Below are 20,788 nucleotides of genomic sequence, written 5' to 3'. Positions count from 1 at the left end.
TGTTCCTCTCATGTTACTGCGGTGTGAGACCAAAGAGAATGAATTTACATAAAACACATCTGGCCATGGCATTTAACTGCTTAAACCTCTTCTGAGATCCTGTTGCCCAAGGATAACATCCAACCTCTTCACATGGTATGTAAGAGGTTTCATGTGGCCAGGCTTGGTGGCTCACATCTGTAATCCCAGCACTGTGGGAGGCCAAGGCGGGTGGATCACCTGAGATCAGTAGTTTGAGACGAGCCTGGCCAACATGGTGAAACTCCATCTCTACTAAAAATACAAAAATTAGCCAGGTGTGGTGGTGGGTGCCTATAAGTCCAGTTATTTGAGAGGCTGAAACAGGAGAATCACTTGAACCCAGGAGGCAGAGATTGCAGTGAGCCAAGATTACACCATTGCACTCCAGCCGGGGCAACAAGAGTGAAACTCCATCTCAAAAAAGGCCTCAGAAGCAACACTACACATCTACAACTATCTGATTTTTGACAATGGACAAAAGTAATGGGGAAACGATTCCCTGTTTAATAAATGGTATTGGGAAAACTGGCTAGCCATATGCAGGAAGCTGAAACTGGATCCCTTCCTTACACTTTATACAAAAATTCACTCCAGGTGGATTAAAGATTTAAACATAAGAACTAATACCATAAAAACCCTAGAAGAAAACCTAGGCAAAACCATTCAGAACATAGGCACAGGCAAGGACTTCATGACTAAAACACCAAAAGCAACAGCAACAAAAGCCAAAAGAGACAAATGGGATCTAGTTAAACTCCAGCTCTTCTGCACAGCAGAAGAACAGTCATTAGAGTGAATTGGCAACTAACAGAATGGGAAAACTTTTGCAATCTACCCATCTGACAAAAGGCTAATGTCCAGAATCTACAAAAAACTAAAGCAGATTTACAAGAAAAACACAAACCCATTCAAAAGTAGGCGAAGGATATGAACAGACACTTTTCAAAAGAAGACATTTATGCGGCCAAAAAACATGAAAAAATGCTCATCATCACTGGTCATTAGAGAAATGCAAATCAAAACCACATTGAGATACTATCTCACACCAGTTAGAATGGCGATCATTAAAAAATGTGGAGACAGATGCTGGAGAGGATGTGGAGAAAAAGGAATACTTTTACACTGTTGGTGGGAGTGTAAATTAGTTCAACCATTATGGAAGACAGTGTGGCGATTCCTCAAGGATCTAGAACCAGAAATACCATTTGACTCAGCAATCCCATTACTAGGTATATACCCAAAGGATTATAAACCATTCTATTACAAAGACACATGCACACACATGTTCACTGCACTGCTGTTTATGATAGCAAAGACCTGGACCCAACCCAAATGCCCATCAATGATAGACTGGACAAAGAAAATGTGGCACATATACACCCTGGAATACTATGCAGCCATAAAAAATGACGAGTTTGAGTCCTTTGTAGAGACATGGATGAATTTGGAAACCCTCATTCTTAGCAAACTGACACAAGAACAGAAAACCAAGCACTGCATGTTTTCATTCATAGGCGGCTGATGAACAATGAGAACACTTGGGCACAGGGAAGGGAACAACACTCACTGGGCTGGGGGTGGTGAGTGGAGGGACGGGGAGCGGGGAGGGACAGCAGTGGGGGCGGGGAGGTTGGGGAGGGATAACACTGGGAGAAATGCCTGATGTAGGCGACGGGGGTGGAGAGAGCAAACGACCATGGCATGTATGTACCTATGCAATAATCCTACAGGATGCAGGATGTGCACATGTACCCCAGAGCCCAAAGTACAAAAAAAAATTTTCATGTAATCTTGAGCTGCTCTCTGCTTCCCACATTACCATCTGGAAACAGCGCTCTTTGTAGTCATTACCCTCTGGTGATATGCTGTCACCCACATTTGGTACCTTCCTCATCACTTTGGGAGAACAGTGTAGCTTGTCTCTATCAAAAATGAGGCTTTAGAATCATTGACCTGAGTTCAAATCCTCATTCTGATGTGTACCACCTACTGTTTGGGCAAGCTACTTAACTTTTACAGCCTTATTGTTACATTTGAAAAACAGGCATGCTGATGATAGTGGTTTCATTGAGCATGGTGTCATCAGAGTTAACATTGCATGGAAAGCGCTTAAGACAACATCGGAAGGCAGCAGGCCTGACGGATGTCAGACATTTTGTTTGTTTGTATTTCCTTTACCTAGAGTGCTCTTATTGCTGACTTTGTCCCACTATACATTTTGCTGGATCACTGCTGCACAACCTCTGACTTGGCTCAGATATCATCTTTTCCAGAAGGCATCCTCAGGTTGAGGAGTCTGCATCTGTTACCTGAGGTTCATAGCCCTCATTGCTCTTAGCACATGTATCAGACTTACATTCTTATCTATTCTGAGTTCCTTGAGGGCCCTGTTATCATCTTTGCATCTCCAGTTCCTAACAATTTTTGGATTGAATTGAGTAGAAATGTTGTCTTCCTCCTTAGCCTCGGGCAGGGAGCATGAGAGAACTAAACAGCAACCATGTTAATTTCCTTGGATTGTTTTGCATGCTGTTTTTCATTTATTTTTCTCAATACACATAAATTAAAGCCATCCTACCTGTCTGCTTTTGTCCCGTTTGCCTCTGACAGGTGAGATATTGGGAGAGACAGGATGTGTGAATACAGATAAATAGTAACAACTTGACATTCTTTTCCTTCCAAGAAAAGCAGCTCCTTTCCTGTTTTTCACTGCCCTTGGAATGATGGATTGTGAAAATCGAATCAACATCTCCTTTTATTACAGCACATTAACTAGGCCCAACCAAAGATTCATAGCTTTCCGTAAAAAAAAAAAAAAAAAAAAAAAATCTAGGGGAATGTTAAATACTCAGTTTTTACTATCCTTTCTGCTCTTCACCCCTACCCCAATCCTGTAGAAATAGACGGTCAACACGTGGTGCTTAGGTAGTTACAAAGTCTGGGAATTACTAAGTCAGAACTAGATGCTCAGGAGAAAAGGCTGGTTAGCTTAGTTTGTTTCATGAATCAGACTTCTGGAAGCGGCTTGGTTCTTATTGTATCTTTTAAATATGGGGTCTACTCTATTGCCCAGGCTGTTCGCAAACTCCTGGGCTCAAGTGATTCTTCCACCTCAACCTCCTGAACAGCTGGAATTACAGGTGTGAGCCACTGCTCCTGGCTAGTTTGGTTTATATAAAAAAGCAGTGAGTTTGGAAATGGTTGAATCCATTTGTCCTTTTTATAGGTACAGAAACCAGGACTCAAGAAGTTTAACATTCACTAGCTGGGTGATCCTGGGGAGATTATTTTCCTTAAGTGCTATTGAAAGGAGAAAGTCATACAAGTTCTATGTTAACACCTATCACAGTGCTGGTGCACAGAGCACTTAACAGCTTTCTGTGTGTACACCTAGCAACTGAAAAGACTTGTCCAAACGTGTCACTGCCCAGTTCCCCTTTTAGGTTGTATTTCCCCTAAAGGAGATGTCCTGTTACGCTTATCCACATTCCTCACATTTTTACATAGAGAAGGGACTTTCTGCTTCGCTCTCCAGAAGTATATGAGGAGCACTTTCAGCTCTCTTCCTTAGGAACTTTGCTTTGGCTCAGAAGAAGAGTAGAGGGCTATAATGAGCCGAGCCTGTGTGGCTGATCACCTTGGTGATCATTCTTTTCCTGGCTACCCCAGCCCACAGGATGTGTGTTGTGTTCTGCTCCCTCTTGTGGGGCACTGACAGGACCCAGCTGATCCTGTAAAGAAGACTGGGATGTCCTGCAGGGTCAGTGACTGGGTGGCAGGTATCTGTAGCATGTGAATCTCAAGAGGCTTGTTAGGACCACATGTATCAACTGTGTTCTCCAATCTAGTTGCCAGGAATGAAGTTAAGGTGTTTAACTCCATCTGACTTCTGTGTTATTCCTTGGTTGATTTCCTAATTTAGGAATAGATACAAAAGTTGAAGGTGCTAGGCCCATTGCTTATGCCTATAATCCCAGCACTTGGAGAGGCTGAGGTAGCAGGATCACTTGAGCCCAGGAGGTCCAGACCAGCCTAGACAACATAGTGTAGACCCCATCTACGCACACACACACACACACACACAAACACACACAAAATTGACCAGCCATGGTGGTGCATGTCTGTAGTTCCAGCTACTCAAAAGGCTAAGGTGGGAGGATTGCTTGAGCCCAGGAAGTCGAGGCTATAGTAAGCCAGGATCACACCACAGCATTCTAGCCTGGGTGACAGAACACGAGTTAAAAAAAAAAATAGTTGAAGGCTAATGTATTAGTCCATTCTCACACTGCTGTGAAGAACTATGAAGAAATACCTTAGACTGGGTAATTTATAAAGGAAAGAGGTGTAATTGACTCAGTTCTGCAGGGCTACGGAGGCTTCAGGAAACTTACAGTCATGGCAGAAGGGGACACAAACACATCCTTCTTCACATGGCGGCAGCAAAGAGAAGTGCAGAGAGAAAGTGGGAGAAGCTTATAAAACCATCGGCTCTCATAAGAACTCACTATTATGAGAATAGCATAGAGGCAACCCTCCCATGATTCAATTACCTCTGACTGGGTCCCTCTTATGACACATGAAGATTATGGGAACTACAATTCAAGATGAGATTTGGGTGAGGAAAACCATATCAGCTAAGTAATATTAATGTCTTATAAGATCTTGATACATTGGCCAGATGTGTTGAGAGCCAAATTCTGGTGGCTGGAAACAAAACTAATAAGGAGCCAGATCAAGGCTTTGGGTCTTGCCAGGGCCCAGAACCTCAAATTTTAGTACAAGAGCAGTTGGTGGATCATGGAAGCATCTTTCTTCATTGCTTATAACGAACAGCTGTTTCTACTTGGTCAGGCTGATTAGGACTTAGGAAGCAGGGCCCTGTGATGCTCTAGCACTGACCTGAACTGACTCGGGTATGTGTAGTCATTCCCTTGGCAAAGGGCGGCTCAGGCGAAGATAACGGGAAAAGTGTGTTTGAGCTTTGGTTAAGGCTCCATTCCAAATAGGCAAATCTTTCCAGTGTGACTGACTTGACCTTGGTGGCTGTTCCTATTTTTCTTTCTTTCTTTTTTTTTTTTTCATCCAACAAGAAGCCATAACTTTATTTATGATAGAAACAGTACAAATTTCAAACCAAGCTGCAGTTACTCCTTTGAGACACCAAAAAAAGTTGCTTTCAGATGGTTACATTGTTAATTCCATAATAGCATTTACAATATCATTACTGTTGTTCTTCAGGACTCGGACTGCCTTTGCTCTCGACACATTTGCTTGTGACATGACCAATTCTATGTCTTTAACTTCTACATCTGTTTCATCGACCTCTTCCTCTTCACTCTCCTCTTGTACAGTTGGAGTCTGTGTGTTTTCTTGAATGTTTGAGACAGCTTCACCTTGAACTTTGAATTTCTCAGCAGCTGCTAGTTGTGCCTGCTGAGATAAATCTTCGATCTTGGCTTCCCCAAACACTATGTAGGTATCCGAAGCAGGGCTCTTGTAGACATCCAGTTTTGTGATGACAAAGAGGATATTCTTAGATTTCCGGATAGTGACTCTAGTAACTCCTGTAACCTGTCGAAGACCCAGTTTGGACATAGCCTTCCGTGCCTTCTTTTCACTTCGACTCTGTTTTGCTTTACTGACGGGTTCTTCATCTATCTCAGCTGCTGCCGCCAGCTGGGCTTGTTGTGTGGTTGCCTGGGTGGAGTCCTGTTCTTCAAGCTCTGGTACTGATTCATCACTGTTAGATTCTGTTCCAGATCCGGTCTCAGCCTGGGGCTGCGGCAACTCCTGCTCTGTAGCAGGGACGGTTTCTGTGGCTTCGCCGGGCATTTCGTGCAGGGAACGCGGAATCAAGATGGCGGCAGAAAGAGAGTGAGCCGGCTGTTCCTATTTTTCTTGTTTCCTAGCCAAGTCTGTAGGCCAGGACTTTAATCTGGAAAGACAGCTGTATTTCTTGTGGGGCTCAAGGCATTCCTGTAGGCTTCTTGCTAGTCATATGAAGTTAGCCTCAGACTACCTGCCTCAAAATCAGTTCCTACTTGTGCTATTTACAACAGCATCCAGAGTCAAGTTAGATAGCTAAGAAAATAACAGGCAAACGAAATGCAAAAACTTTGTTTAGATCTTAATTTAAACAATACATTTTGAGACAATTAGGGATATTTAAATATAGATTGGGTGTTAGGTAACACCAAAGAGTTCTTAATTTGGGGGGTATAATATTTTGATTTACATAAGAAAAATATCTTTTTTAAAAGGGCTAGCTGCTGAATTATGTAGCAATCACCTGTTTGCTATTAATATTAAGAAAAAGTTGCTTTGAGTATCAATTCTCTAAATCAATGTGAAATATTAGGGGCCCACTAGGACCATGCATAGAAACTATATTTTGTTGGGTATTATAGTATAAATAATAGTAACAACAGGAATAGTATCGATAATACAGTTAAATGGAATTCAGGATGGTTCAATGATTCACTTTATTAATAGTCCCAAGGAGGAGAAAACATATAATCATTACAATGTAAAAGGTATTTGAAAAAAATTCAACAACCATTCCCAAAAAGTAATTGTTAGATTATAGATGCCAAAGCTTATCATAAAGTTCAATAATTGCGAATATAATACAGGAGAAAATAACTGTATAGAATAGTATGTTCACATGCTGACCTATGTACATATGGGAACATAGTAGAATTTAATGTCTAGCAAGTTATATGTGTTTCTAATCAGATTCCTCTGCCCAAAGCAATAAGCCTGGATTAGAGTGAAATACCAAAAGTAATCTGATACTTACTAGTACTGATGCTGGATTTGATATTAGTAGTACTATTTTTAATTTCTTTTTTAGAGATGGGTCTCACTATACTGTCCAGGCCAGTCTCATACTCCTGGGCTCAAGCAATCCTACCTTCTCAGCCTTCTGAATAACCAATACTGTTTAATATGGTTCTTAATATACCAGTCAAAGCAGTTAAATAGAAGAAAAAATAGGTATAACAAGAAGAAAGAACTTGGTATGTTATTTGCAATAATTTCTACATATGTATACTAATTTTATGCAAATTATTTTGGTATCATATTTACTAATACCAACTTCAGAAATATGACAAGTTGGAACTTTATGGAAATTAGTAGCATTTTTTAAAAAACAGATTAAAAACAATGAATGATTAACATACAATGGAAGATCACATTTATAGAACTAAGATAAAACAATTAAACACATAGGAATAAGCCTAAGAAATGTGGGACACTGTTCATGTCATCTGCAAATAGAGACAATTTGACTTCCACTTTTCCTAATTGAATAACCTTTATTTATTTTTCTTGCCTGATTGCCCTGGTCAGAACTTCCAATACTATGTTGAATAGAAGTAGTGAGAGAGGGCATCTTTGTCTTGTGCCAGTTTTCAAAGAGAATGCTTCCAGTTTTTGCCTATTTAGTATAATAGTGGCTGTAGGGTTGTCATAAATAGCTCTTATTATTTTGAGATATGTTCCATCAATACCTCGTTTATTGAGAGTTTTTAGCATAAAGCACTGTTAAATTTTGTTGAAGAGGCCTTTTCTGCATCTATTGAGTTAATTATGTGGTTTTTGTCTTTGGTTCTGTTTATGTGATGAATTATGCTTAATTATTTGCATATGTTGAACCAGCCTTTAATCCCAGGGATGAAACCAACTTGATCGTGGCTTTTGATGTGCTGCTGGATTCAGTTTGCCAGTATTTTATTGAGGATTTTCACATTGATGTTCATCAAGTATATTGGCCTGAAATTTTCTTTTTTTGTTGTGTCTCTGCCACATTTTGGTATCAGGATCATGCTAGCTTCATAAAATTAGTTCGGGAGGAGCCCTTCTTTTTCCATTGTCTGGAAATGTTTTAGAGGGAACGGTACCAGTTCTTCTTTGTACATCTGGTAGAATTCAGTTGTGAATACATCTGGTCTTGGGCATTTTTTTTTTTTTTTTTTTTTTGGTTGATAGGCCATTACTGCCTCAAATTCAGAAATTGTTATTGGACTATTCAGGGATTCGACTTTTTCCTGGTTTAATCTTGGGAGGGTGTGTGTGTCCAGGAATTTACCCATTTCTTCTAGATTTTCTAGATTTGCATAGATGTGTTTATAGTATTTTCTGATGGTAGTTTTTATTTCTGTGGGATCAGCAGTGATATCCCTTTTAGCATTTTTTATTGTGTCTATTTGATTCATCTCTCTTTTCTTCTTTATTTGTCTGGCTAGTGGTCTAACCATTTTGTTGATCTTTTCAAAAATGCAGCTACTGGATTCATTGATTTTTTTGAAGGGCTTTTTGTGTCTCTCCTTCAGTTCTGCTCTGATCTTAGTCATTTCTTGTCTTCTGCTAGTTTTTGAATTTGTTTGCTCTTGCTTCTCTAGTTCTTTTAATTATGATGTTAGGGTGTCAATTTTAGATCTTTCCCACTTTCTCCTGTGGGCATTTAGTGCTATAAATTTCCCTCCAAACACTGCTTTAGCTGTGTCTTAATGATTCTGGTACATTGTGTCTTTGTTCTCATTGGTTTCAAAGAACTTATTTATTTCTGCCTTAATTTCATTATTTACTCAGTAGTAAATTCAGGAGCAGGTTGTTCAGTTTCCATGTAGTTGTGTGGTTTTGAGTGTGTTTGTTAATCCTAAATTCTAATTTGATTGCACTGTGGTGTGCAATGTTTGTTATGATTTCCATTCTTTTGCATTTGCTGAGGAGTGTTTTACTTCCAATTTTGTGGTCAATTTTAGAATAAGTGTGATGTGGTGCTGAGAAGAATGTATATTCTGTTGATTTGGAGTGGAGAGTTCTGTAGATGTCTATTAGAGTCCACTTGGTCCAGAGCTGAGTCAAGTCCTGAATATCCTTGTTAATTTTCTGTCTTGTTGATCTGTCTAAAATGGACAGTGGGTTGTTAAAGTCTCCCATTATTATTGTGTAGGAGTCTAAGTCTCTTTGTAGGTCTCTAAGAACTTGCTTTATGAATCTAGGTGCTCCTGTATTGGGTGCATATATATCTAGGATAGTTAGCTCTTCTTGTTGCATTGATTGCTTTACCATTATGTAATGCCCTTCTTTGTCTTCTTTGACCTTTGTTGGTTTAAAGTCCATTTTATCAGAGACTAAAATTGTAACCCCTGATTTTTTTTTTTTTTTCTTTCCATTAGTTTGGTAAATATTCTACCATCCCTTTATTTTGAGCCTATGTGTGTCTTTGCATGTGAGATGGGTCTCCTGAATACACCACACCGATGGGTCTTGACTGTGTCATTCTGTGTCTTTCAATTGGAGCATTTAACCCATTTATATTTAAGGTTAATATTGTTTTGTGTGAATCTGATCCGACATTATGATGCTAGCTGGTTACTTTGCCCATTAGTTGATACAGTTTCTTCATAGTGCTGATGGTCTTTGCAGTTTGGTATGTTTTTGCAGTGGCTGGTACTGGTTTTTCCTTTCCATCTTTAGTGCTTCCTTCAGGAGCTCTTGTAAGGCATGCCTGGTGGTGACAAAATCTCTTGGCATTTGCTGATCTGTAAAGGATTTTATTTCTCCTTCACTTATGAAGCTTAGTTTGTCTGGATATGAATTTCTGGATTGAAAATTCTTATCTTTAAGAATGTTGAATATTGGCCACTACTCTCTTCTGACTTGTAGGGTTTCTGCAGAGAGATCCGCTATTAGTCTGATGGGCTTCCCCACCAGAAGATGGGTAGCTGAACCTTTCTCTCTGTTTGTACTTAACATTTTTTCCTTTGTTTCAACCTTAGTGAATCTGATAATTATGTGTCTTGGGGTTGCTTTTCTCGAGGAGTGTCTTTGTGGTATTCTCTGTATTTCCTGAATTTGAATGTTGGCCTGTCTTGGTAGGTTAGGGAAGTTCTCCTGGAGAATATCCTGAAGAGCGTTTTCCAACTTTGTTCCATTCTCCCTGTCACTTTCAGGTACACCAATCAAATGCAGGTTTGGTCTTTTCACTTTATCCCATATGTCTTGGAGGCTTTGTTCATTCCTTTTCATTCTTTTTTCTCTAATCTTGTTTTCATGCTTTCTTTCATTAAGTTGATCTTGAATCTCTGATATCCTTTCTTCCACTTGATTGATTCGGCTATTGATACTTGTGTATGCTTCATTAAGTTCTCGTGCTTCAGTTCCATCAGGTCATGTTCTTCTCTAAACCGATTATTCTAGTTAGTATTTTCACTAACTTTTTTTTTCAAGGTTCTTAACTTCCTTGCACTGGGTTAGATCACACTTCTTTAGCTAGGAAGAATTTGCTATTACCCACCTTCTGAAGCCTACTTCTATCAATTCATCAAACTCATTCTTGGTCCTGTTTTGTTCCCTTGCTGACAAGGAGTTGTGATCCTGTGGAGGAGAAGAGGCGTTCCGATTTTTGGAATTTTCAGCCTTTTTGTGCTACTTTTTCCTCACCTTCGTGGATTTATCTACCTTCGGTCTTTGGCGTTGGTGACCTTCAGATGGGGTTTCTGTGTGAACATCCTTTTTGTTGATGTTGATGCTATTTCTTTCTGTTTGTTTTCCTTCTAACAGTCAGGCCACTCTGCTGCAGGTCTGCTGCAGTTTGCTGGAGGTCCACTACAGACCCCGTTTGCCTGAGTATCATCAGCAGAGTGTGCAGAACAGCAAAGATTGCTGCCTGTTCCTTCTCTGTAAGCTTTGCCTCAGAGGGGCACCCACCAAATGTCAGCTGGAACTCTCCTTTATGAGGTGTCTTATTGACCCCTGCTGGGAGGCATCTCTCAGTCAGGAGGCACAGGGATCAGGGACCCACTTCAGGAGGCAGTCTGCCCTTAGCAGAGCTCGAGCACTATGCTGGGAGATCTGCTGCTCTCTTCAGAGCCAGCAGGCAGGATTGTTTAAATCTGCTGAAGTTGTGCCCACAGCTGCCCTTTGCCCCAGATGCTCTATCCCAGGGAGATGGGAGTTTTATCTGTAAGCCCCTGACTGGGGCCACTGCCTTTCTTTAAAAGATACCCTCCCCAGAGAGGAGGAATCTAGAGAGGCAGTCTGACTACAGGGCCTTTGTTGAGCTACAGAGGGCTCAGCCCAGCTGGAACTTCCCTGCCGCTTTGTTTACACTGTGAGGAGAAAACCACCTACTCAAGCCTCAGTAATGGCAGATGCCCCTCCCCCCACAAACCTCCAGCATCCCAGGTCGATTTTAGACTTCTGTGCTGAAAGTGAGAATTTCAAGCCGGTGGATCTTAGCTTGCTGGGGGGTCTGTGGGGGTGGGATCCACTTGGCTCCCTGGCTTCAGCCCCCTTTCCAGGGGAGTAAACAGTTCTGTCTCGCTGGTGTTCCGTGTGCCACTGGGGTATGAAAAAAAGCTCCTGCAGCTAGCTCAGTGTCTGCCCAAACGGTCACCTAGTTTTGTGGTTGACACCCAGGACCCCGCTGGCATAGGTACCCGACAGAATCTCCTGGTCTGCAGGTTGTGAAGACCATGAGAAAACCATATTATCTTGGCCAGAGTACACCATTCCTCATGGCACAGTCCCTCATGGCTTCCCTTGGCCAGGAGAGAGAGTTCCCCGACCCCTTGCACTTCCCAGGTGAGGTGATGCCCCACCCTGCTTCAACTCACCCTCTGAGGGCTGTACCCATTGTCTAACCAGTCCCAATAAGATGAGCCAGGTACCTCAGTTGGAAATGCAGAAATCACCCACCTTCTGCATTGATCTCGCTGGTAGCTGTAAACCAGAGCTGTTCCTATTCTGCCATCTTGCCATCCTGTATTATTATTATTTTTGAGACAGGTTCTTGCTCTGTCACCCAGGCTGGAGTACAGTGGCACCACCATGGCTCACTGCAGACTGCCTCCTGGGCTCAAGCAATCCTCCCACCTCAGCCTCCTGAGTAGGTGGGACCACTGGCATGCAGCACCATGCCCTGCTAATTTTTTCTATTTTTTAATTTTTTTTGGAGAGACAAGGTTTTGCCATGTTGTCCAGGCTGGTCTTAAACTCCTGAGCAAGCAGTCCACCCACTACAGACTTCCACAATGCTGGGATTACAGGAGTAAGCCACTGTACCTGGCCAATATTTTATTATTTAAAGGAGGGTTCAAAATTTGTGTAAATGTCCACCTCACCTCACAAAACTAGTTCTGCCCTTGGCTGTGGTCTTAGCCCGAGAAATATAAGTACTTCTTAAGGAGATCTTGGCAATGGGGAAACTGGAGGAATACATACCCTGATCTTTTTCTCCTGCCACCTTCTGATCTTCAAACCCGAAGAGAAGCCAGAGATTAAGAGGGCCCAAGTATTTCAGTCCATAGAGTTCAGCCCCTCTGGACATAAGCAAGGTGGTGATGGGACAAGCAGAACATATCCAGCATTGTGGAGAACCTTAGTGGTTGCCATGAGAACCACAATGGTTGCCATGAGTGGCAACTCATTGCATGAGTGCATTGGTAACCACCAACTGCAGTGGTTGCTATGATGGGTCTTCCACTAGAATAACACCCAGGAATACCGTAGCTGTGCCCATCCCCACTCATTCTTCTCCACTGGAAATGGAATGACATGCAATTACTGCCTCTGGGAGAAGGAAGTGAGCATGGAAAGGTCAGCTGCTTCTAAGCTCTCTTCTATTGGTGCCAGCCTGCCTGCCTACCTGCAGACAGGGCCTGTCCTGTGTGTGCTCAGGCCGTACGGCTTGTGGTTCTCCAGCTGTGCCAGCAAATGGGATTTTGTCTGCCAATCTGGGGCCAAAAACAGAAGAAAGCCCACTTGAGAACCTGGTTTAGATGGACTGAAATAGGGTTCCTTCCAGCTCTACTTGGCTGTAGCAATAATGATAGTAATAACAAACACCATTATTTTTATGGTCTAGTCTTGCCCCTACATTCTACAGGTTAAAAATTTATTTTGCTTTTAAAAATGCTTCATTTAAATATTTATTATTGCTATTTTTAGCTTTTTTACAAGTCTTAGTTCTTACTGTCATTGAATATATGGATAACATCCAGTTTTAGAAAGCATTTGTGTAAATTACTAGCAAATACAACTGATAATAATGATCTTCTCTCATTTTATTTGAGAAGCCTGAGTTCTAAATTATACTTTTCTATGGCTTTCCTAGTGAAATTTTTACCAAAATAAATATCGACTGGAAAGAAGAACACTTTTTCCTGCTAAATATAATACATAATCCTTTAAAAGATGGGGATTTGTATAATATTGAAGCTAGACGAAATGAATTGACTCATCCAGTATTTTTTTTAATTTTTTAAAGTTTTTTTGATACATAACATTTGTACATATTTATAGGGTACATGTGATGTTTTGTTACATGCATACAATGTGTAATGAGCAAGTGAGAGTAGTTAGGGTATCTATCACCTTGAGTGTTTACCAGTTCTATATGTTGGGACCATTTCAAGTCCTCTCACATATATATACACATGCATACACACACACACACACACACACACACACACACACACATACATACATATATATATATGTATATTTTTGAGATGGAGTTTTGCTCTTGTTGCCCAGGCTGGAGTGATGTGGTGTGATCTCAGCTCACTGCAACCTCTGCCTGCTGGGTTCAAGCAATTCTCCTGCCTCAGCCTCCCAAGTAGCTGGGATTAGAGACATGCACCACCACACCTGGCTAATTTTGTCTTTTTAGTAGTGGTGGGGTTTCACCATGTTGGTCAGGTTGGTCTCAAACTCCTGACCTCAGGTAATCTGCCCGTCTTGGCCTCCCGAAGTTTTGGGATTACAGACATGAGCCACCACACCTGACCCTTTCTATGTATTTTAAAATGTACAACATGTCACTAACCAAAGTCACCCTACTCTACTATCAAACATTAGAATGTATCCCTTCCATCTGTTTGTACCAATTAACCAAATCTCTCTTTATTCCCCATCCCCACCCACCTGTTTCACACACACAACCTTCCAGCCTCTGGTGACCATCACTGATCTCTCTACCTCTATGAAATTAGCTGTTTTAGCTCCCACATATGAGTGAGAACATGTGGTATTTTTCTTTGTTTGGATTATTTCACTTATCATAATGACCTGCAGTTCCATTTATGTTGCTGCAAATGTCAGGATTTCATTCTTTTTATGGCTGAATACTGTTCATTATATACATATACACCACATTTTCTTCACTCATCCATTCATGGAAGTTTAGGTTGATTTCTTAACTTTCCTATTGTGAACAGTGCTGCAATAAACTTAGAGTTGCAGGTATCCCTTTCCTATATAATTTCCTTTCCTTTGGATAAATACTTGGTAATGAGATTGCTAGATTGTATGGTAGTTCTATTTTCAGTTTCTTGAAAAATCTCTAACGTTTCCCATAATGAATGTATGAATTTACATTCCCCCCAACAACAGTGTATAAAGTCCCTTTTGTCTGCATCCTTGCCAACATCTGCTATGTTTTGCCTTTTTGATAATAGTCATTCTAACTGGGGTAAGATGATAGGATAAATTAGGAATACACCAAAAGGTCAAATTGCTTCTTTTACTCAAAACATTTGCAGACAAATTAAAAACAAGAGCCAAAGTAATAGGTAAAATTGAAGCTGTTCTGTCTGGAATGTGGGTGGGGGATGGAGACTCCAGTGCCACCTGCGTAGCCCTGAAGCACCTGCCCAGTATCCCAAGTGATTTTTAAACCAGGGGACCAGCTTAGAGATCTCCAAGGGCCCACCCACACAATGGCTAGTTATAGGAGGTCATTACAAAGTACTATTCAGAATTCTTAGGTTGTAGATGTCCATGGTTCAAATTACCTAATTAAGAGCTTTAAGGGCCAAATCCTCAAAGATGGCATTGGAGAGGAGGGCTGTAGAGGGGTGAGGTATAGCTGTCTTAGGATCAGCCTTATCTGAGTTGCTGAGATGCTGATGGGCAACCCTGTAATCAGATGCACTATTTGCTCTCTAGTGTTTAAGGGAAAATTAAGAAATTTATTTTTTAGTATATTAGGCTCAAAAGGGTAAATCGCCAAGTTAAGGATATGATTGCTTTTTGTGTCAGCTTATAGAAATATGTAAAAATGTTTGAATAGCAAGGCTGTAAGCTACTTTCCCCGAAAGCTGTTGCTTATTCTGTTTTAATAAAGAACTTTAAGATTTGCAAGTGTGGTCCCTGGAACAGCAGCATCGACATCTTCAGACACACTGACTCAGAATTTGCTTTTTAATGGGATTCTCAGTAATTTGCATGCACAATAAGCGGGTGCCTCTCAAACTCCACTGAGACTTGAAATCACAGGCTTATTATGCACAAGGCCCTGGGAAGCCTTGCTCTCAGTCCCAGCAATACAGTAAACTAGGAACAAAAAGCCATAGCAAGCAGGTATTCTACTTTGGAGAGACTAGTGCTGAACAAGTTCTTAACTGAACTGGACAGCAACAGAATCTTGTTCACTTCCCTTCAACCCTGGATTTTGCGGTTTTGTCCTGTGTGCACAGTGCAAGGACACTGTCTTTCAGTCCCCAACTTCTTCCTCCCTGCTTACGCCTTCCCTGTTATGCCTCTGGTTCACATTACCATTAATTACTGCCTATGGCACTGCTTCCTCTAATAACGTAAAGATGCTGTCTTCCCCACTGGACCATAAGCATTTATATTTCCTTTCATTTTCTAAGAGCAATAGCAATGTCATGGCAACATCTAATCCCTAACTGTGGATGGGGGTGGAGTTGGTGAGGTCATCAGGGCAGGTGTTCTTGGGAAAGAAAACAGTTCACCAGATGAAGGGGGAAATGAAGGAGCAGTGTTCTAGTCAGTGTTTCTCACACTCTCATCTGCATGCAGGCCATCCAGGCATCTGCAGATTCTGATCCAGTCGGTTGGGATGGGGCCAGAAATTCTATAATTCTTCCAAGATTCAGGTAACGCTGATGCTATCAGACCAAGGACCCCATTTTGAGTAGCAAATTCTAGGCAACATGAGGACAAGGATCTTGCTAGCATACTCACTGTTATGTCAAGATGGTCTGTGCTTGCTCCAGAAAAGATGTCAGTTAGTGCTTATTGAACCAACACTATCTGAGATACCATGTTGAGTGTGTGAATTCTCGTAATAATCCTTCAAGATATAAAATATGCTAGTTTTGGCTATAAAATTAGAGCCAATACTACATGTATTGGGGCACAGGAAGGCTGAGTTACTTGGGCAAAGTCAGACAGTTAATGTGGCAAGTTATTTAGCAAATATTCCACATGCTCCCCTACATTTCCTGATTTCTCTTGCAGATGGTTGAAACTGTTGAACTAACTCCAGCTAATGGAATGTTGGGGACATGTCACGTGTCACCTCCTGGCTAAGGCATTAAAGAGCCAGTGTTCCTTTCTCCTGCTCTCTCTTCTCTGTTTTATGTTCTGCCATGTGAAGCATGTGGCCCCCAAGGTGAGGTTGGCAGAGTGCTGTCCAACCTGTAGCAGACTTCACATGGGTATGCATAAACCTTTGCTGTATTTAAAGCACTTCAAATTTTAGTCTTGTTATATTGTTCAGACTAATATGGGCTTAGTGTTGACATCAGGCAGCTCTTTGCATAATAGGTGTTTTTCTGGAAATCGACATCCCCTAAATGTGAGCATATCCCAAGGTACAATCTGGATTAGACATGCTCCAGTATTGCCAATGGCCAGTGAGCCAATCCCGGATAATTTCAGGCGCTGCCTCTGTGAACAATGAATAGCCAATGCTCTGAGGAATATTTGAAAACTTGTAAGGTTTAGCAATAGCAGCAGCAGACACAGTTCTTTACAACTTGGCCAGGGTGCATTCTACAACAAGCACCATTTGCTTTCTAGCTGTATTTTTTACATAAGGGCATGTTTCTAAGCACAGTTAGGGTGATGACAACTATGCTTTTAGAGATTTCATGAGTTGCATTCATGAACTGAGTAAAACAGTATTTTTGAAACAGTGTTAACACATACCTACCAAACATTTCACTTTACAACCTATATTTACTCATATAACAGATGGAGGATGTAGGTTATATACACAATGGCTGCTGTGGTCTGAATGTTTGTGTCCTTTCAAAATTTATATGTTGAAACCTAATCTCCAATGTGGTATTAACTGGGGATGCCTCTCGGCAGTGATTAAGTCATGAGGGTAAAGCCCGAATGAATGGGATTAGTACCCTTATAAAGAGACTTTAGAGAGTTCATTCATTCCTTCTATCATGTGAGGACTCAGGGAAAATGTGCCTTCTATGAACCAGGAATTGAGCCCTCACTGGACACTAAATCTGCCTACACCTTGATTTTAGAATTTCCAGTCTTCAGAGCTGCGAGAAATAAATTTCTATTGTATGAGCTACCCAATCTATAGTATTTTGTTGCTGGAGCAGGAGGCTAAGGTAATGGCATGTAGATCTGTGTGTCCCACACAATAATAAAAGGTGCATCATCTGACTTGCATTTATATGCCAAAAGAACTGTTATTTATGTTTCTATTGATAGTGAACTGAATAGAGTAGAAAAATTAAGAAGAGAAAACCTGAACAAAAATAATCAGTATGGTAATCAAATCAGAATTTGAGACTTTCGAAACCCTCCTTCCTGAGCCCATTCATGTTTCTCCTTCTCTGTTAAAAACACCTACCCAAGATGTTTCTATTGGTGAGATGACTTACCACTTCAAGGACCAATTAATTTCTAGTCTCTGAAACACTTTACATCCAATAGAGAAATACAGAAAGTGACCCAACTCACTTATAATCTTGATAATGAAACACTGTAAGGATAGTACTGAAAGAGGAAATTACAGAGCAATATCACATAAAGATTTCTATTAGATCCACGAAGTTAGCAGTGCCATCTATACATACAGATCATGACAAAGTGGGGTTCATTCCAGAAATATAAGGAGAAATGAGAAAAGTCTATTCAATATGTTTAAAAGAAACAAAAGGAACTCATTAAAAAGAGACAAAAGACACATAAACGTAATGTTAAAATTTTATTTGAAAGCCATTTGGGAATAAAGAAAAATGCCTTAAACTGAGCATCTTCCAAAAACCTATGACAAAAATTACGCTTAAATGAAATGGCAAAAATCTAAGGACCCTGTTGCCTCTTGCAATATTGATTTCTTTTAAGCCCTAATCTTTTGTCTACCTAGAAAATACAAAGATATCCATTTTTATTTTTAATGTCATATTACATTGGTTAGGGCTTAAAGTGTTCAAGAGAAGAAGTGATGGAAACATTCCTACTAGAGCTATTTCCATTTCTCATGCATAGAAACCCAATTGATTTTTTTTATATTGAATTTACACTTGGAAATGTTGCTCACCTCTCTTATTTGCAAATTACAAAACTTTCTCGATGGAATCAACTAAAATTGATTTTGCAATCTGTGGTTTTAATTTTTATTGCAAATGAGATCTTTTCCCCAAAATATAGGAAGTAAATTGTGAAATGTTATTGGTCTGGTGTAACTTTATTATATTTACCAGACTAAATGGTGATAGCATGTTCCCACTGATGACAATTTTCCTCAAATGCAACTAAAATTTCAATGGTATTCCAATAAAAATCTCAGCAGGGTTTGACAAGCATTTTAAAATGCATATGGGCCGGGTGTGGTAACTCATGCCTGTAATTCCAGGACTTTGGGAGGCCGACAGGGGTGGATCACTTGAGGTCAGGAGTTAGAGACCAGCCCAGCCAATATAGTGAAACCCCATCGCCACTGAAAATACAAAAATTAGCCAGGCATGGTGGCTAGCACCTGCAATCCCAGCTACTCGGGAGGCTAACGCAGGAGAATCACTTGAACCAGGGAAGCAGAGGTTGCAGTGAGCTGAGATTACACCACTGCACTCCAACCTGGGTGACAGAGTGAAACTCCGTCTTGAAAAAAAAATAAAAATTTTTAAAAATGCATATGGAAGAGCAAAGAATCAAGGATAGCCAAGACTATTACTGTATCTTTGTAATATCCACTATGGAAAGTATTTCCACTTTTTATATACCAGTAAACTATAATATTAGAAATAATTTTGAAGATTAGTCACAGCAAACAGCATAATGCCACAGCACAGAGACCCCGACACAGATCCACACAAATATGAAACCTGGATATACAGATGTAGTGTGACATACAGGAGGAAAAGCTTGGACTCTTTAACAATGGGTTTTAAGACTAGTGAGTAAACAATCCACGTGGAATTAACTTTTGTGACAGTGTGGACTTAAAAAGACTTTGATATTTTTTCATATAAAAAAAATCTGGACCTAGATCCTTTTGAAAAAGATTTATACAAAGCCCATAACTGACCACTTGTATAACAATATGGAGTCCACTGTTGTGTGAAAGTTTATTATTATTTTTAATATTAAATTTAACATGAAAGACTATTTTTTTAAACTCAGGGTAGAGAAAGATTTCTTTTTTAAAAAAAGTACAAGAAGACCAATCCTAAACATTTTTTTATGAATTTTTAAGAGTGCCCACATTTTCTTCTAAAAGTTTAAAATGAATAGCTCAATAGTACAGAAATAATATAGATTATACAGAGAAAATTCAAATGTTCAATAAACAAGCTATTCGTAGAAAATTTAAATGTCCAATAAATATTTGCAAAGGGGTACTAGCTTAATAATCAGGAAAATGAAAACAATACATTGTTTCAAGTTTAGTATTGCCAAATATTATGTTGAAATTCTCATTTCTGCAGATCTTCAGCTCTTATCAGGATGTTACCATTTCACAACTATCAGAGTGGCAAGTTGCTTTTTACATACACAGTTGACCTTTATACTCCTCCAGCATGCACCGTATGACCCAGTGTGTTAGATATCATTGGTGTTTATCAATACACTGGTTCTCTTGTTTTTCCTATGTACACAGATGGTGCTGAATAACCATGGCAGGTTATGTGGCCAGTTCTGGACAGCCAGTTTTGAGTGGAGTGCCGTGTGGTGTTTCTTACCGGTGCAAGATCCTCTCCTCTTACTCCTTTCCTGTCTCAGTGACGGAGACACTCAAGTAATCCCAAGGGGGCATCTACAAGATAGGGCCCTCCAGCCTAGGTCTCTAACAGACCCTTATTGACTCATGGTGGACATGTAGTGTGAATGATAAATATTTCTTTGGTTGAACAACTAGAATTGCCAAATAAATGAGTGCTAACCTCAAAAAGTCCCAGGTGAACAGTCTCTCTAGGGTATAGACCTAGAAATAGAACTGCCAGGCATTAATACAAAACCTGGCACAGAATTGGCATTCCCTAAATGTGGGTGAGTGAAGTCTAGCCTAGCTTATCCTAGTTTCAGATACATGGAAAATAAAATCCAATGCTTCCCATCAAGGAGCTCAGAGAAGCACACAAATATTCACAATACAGCATATCGCCCCTTCTGCGCTGTTCAGTAGAGCAGCCACTAGGCATGTGAAAGCTTGGAATGTGGCTAAGGTGACTGAGGAACTATATTTTTAATTTTAAAAATTGAAGTAGCGTAAAATATCTTTCCATTAAAAACTTGTGTTTTGGTAGGGTTACTTCTGATTATAACTGAAAATTTAGCCTTAAAATTGAAACATGCTGTATATGTAAAATACATACCAGATTGCTGAACCTCATTTTTTTTAAAGTGTGTAATGTCATGGTAAATATTTTGCTGATTGAAGATATTTAAATAATATTCTAGATGTATTGTGCCAAATTAAATATTTATCTGTTCGTTTTACTCTTAAAATGTGGCTGCAAATTGGCTCACA

The 20,788-nt window shown here is 40.2% G+C and overlaps 1 protein-coding gene across 1 annotated transcript; it reads right to left on the bottom strand.

The window, feature by feature from the left end:
- Positions 1 to 5,125: 5,125 nt before the first annotated feature.
- LOC135269666 (nascent polypeptide-associated complex subunit alpha-like) lies at positions 5,126 to 5,895 on the bottom strand. The gene has a single exon (XM_064363961.1). The coding sequence runs from the start codon at positions 5,851 to 5,853 to the stop codon at positions 5,206 to 5,208; it is 648 nt and encodes a 215-aa protein (XP_064220031.1). The 5' UTR covers positions 5,854 to 5,895; the 3' UTR covers positions 5,126 to 5,205.
- Positions 5,896 to 20,788: the final 14,893 nt, after the last annotated feature.

This window comes from Aotus nancymaae, unplaced genomic scaffold (assembly GCF_030222135.1).
Source record: "Aotus nancymaae isolate 86718 unplaced genomic scaffold, 86718_ANA_hifiasm-v0.15.2.pri h1tg000006l, whole genome shotgun sequence".
In the NCBI taxonomy this organism is placed as follows: domain Eukaryota; kingdom Metazoa; phylum Chordata; class Mammalia; order Primates; family Aotidae; genus Aotus; species Aotus nancymaae.
Note: the sequence above shows the minus strand (reverse complement) of the source record. Positions and strands in the feature narration are given on the sequence as shown.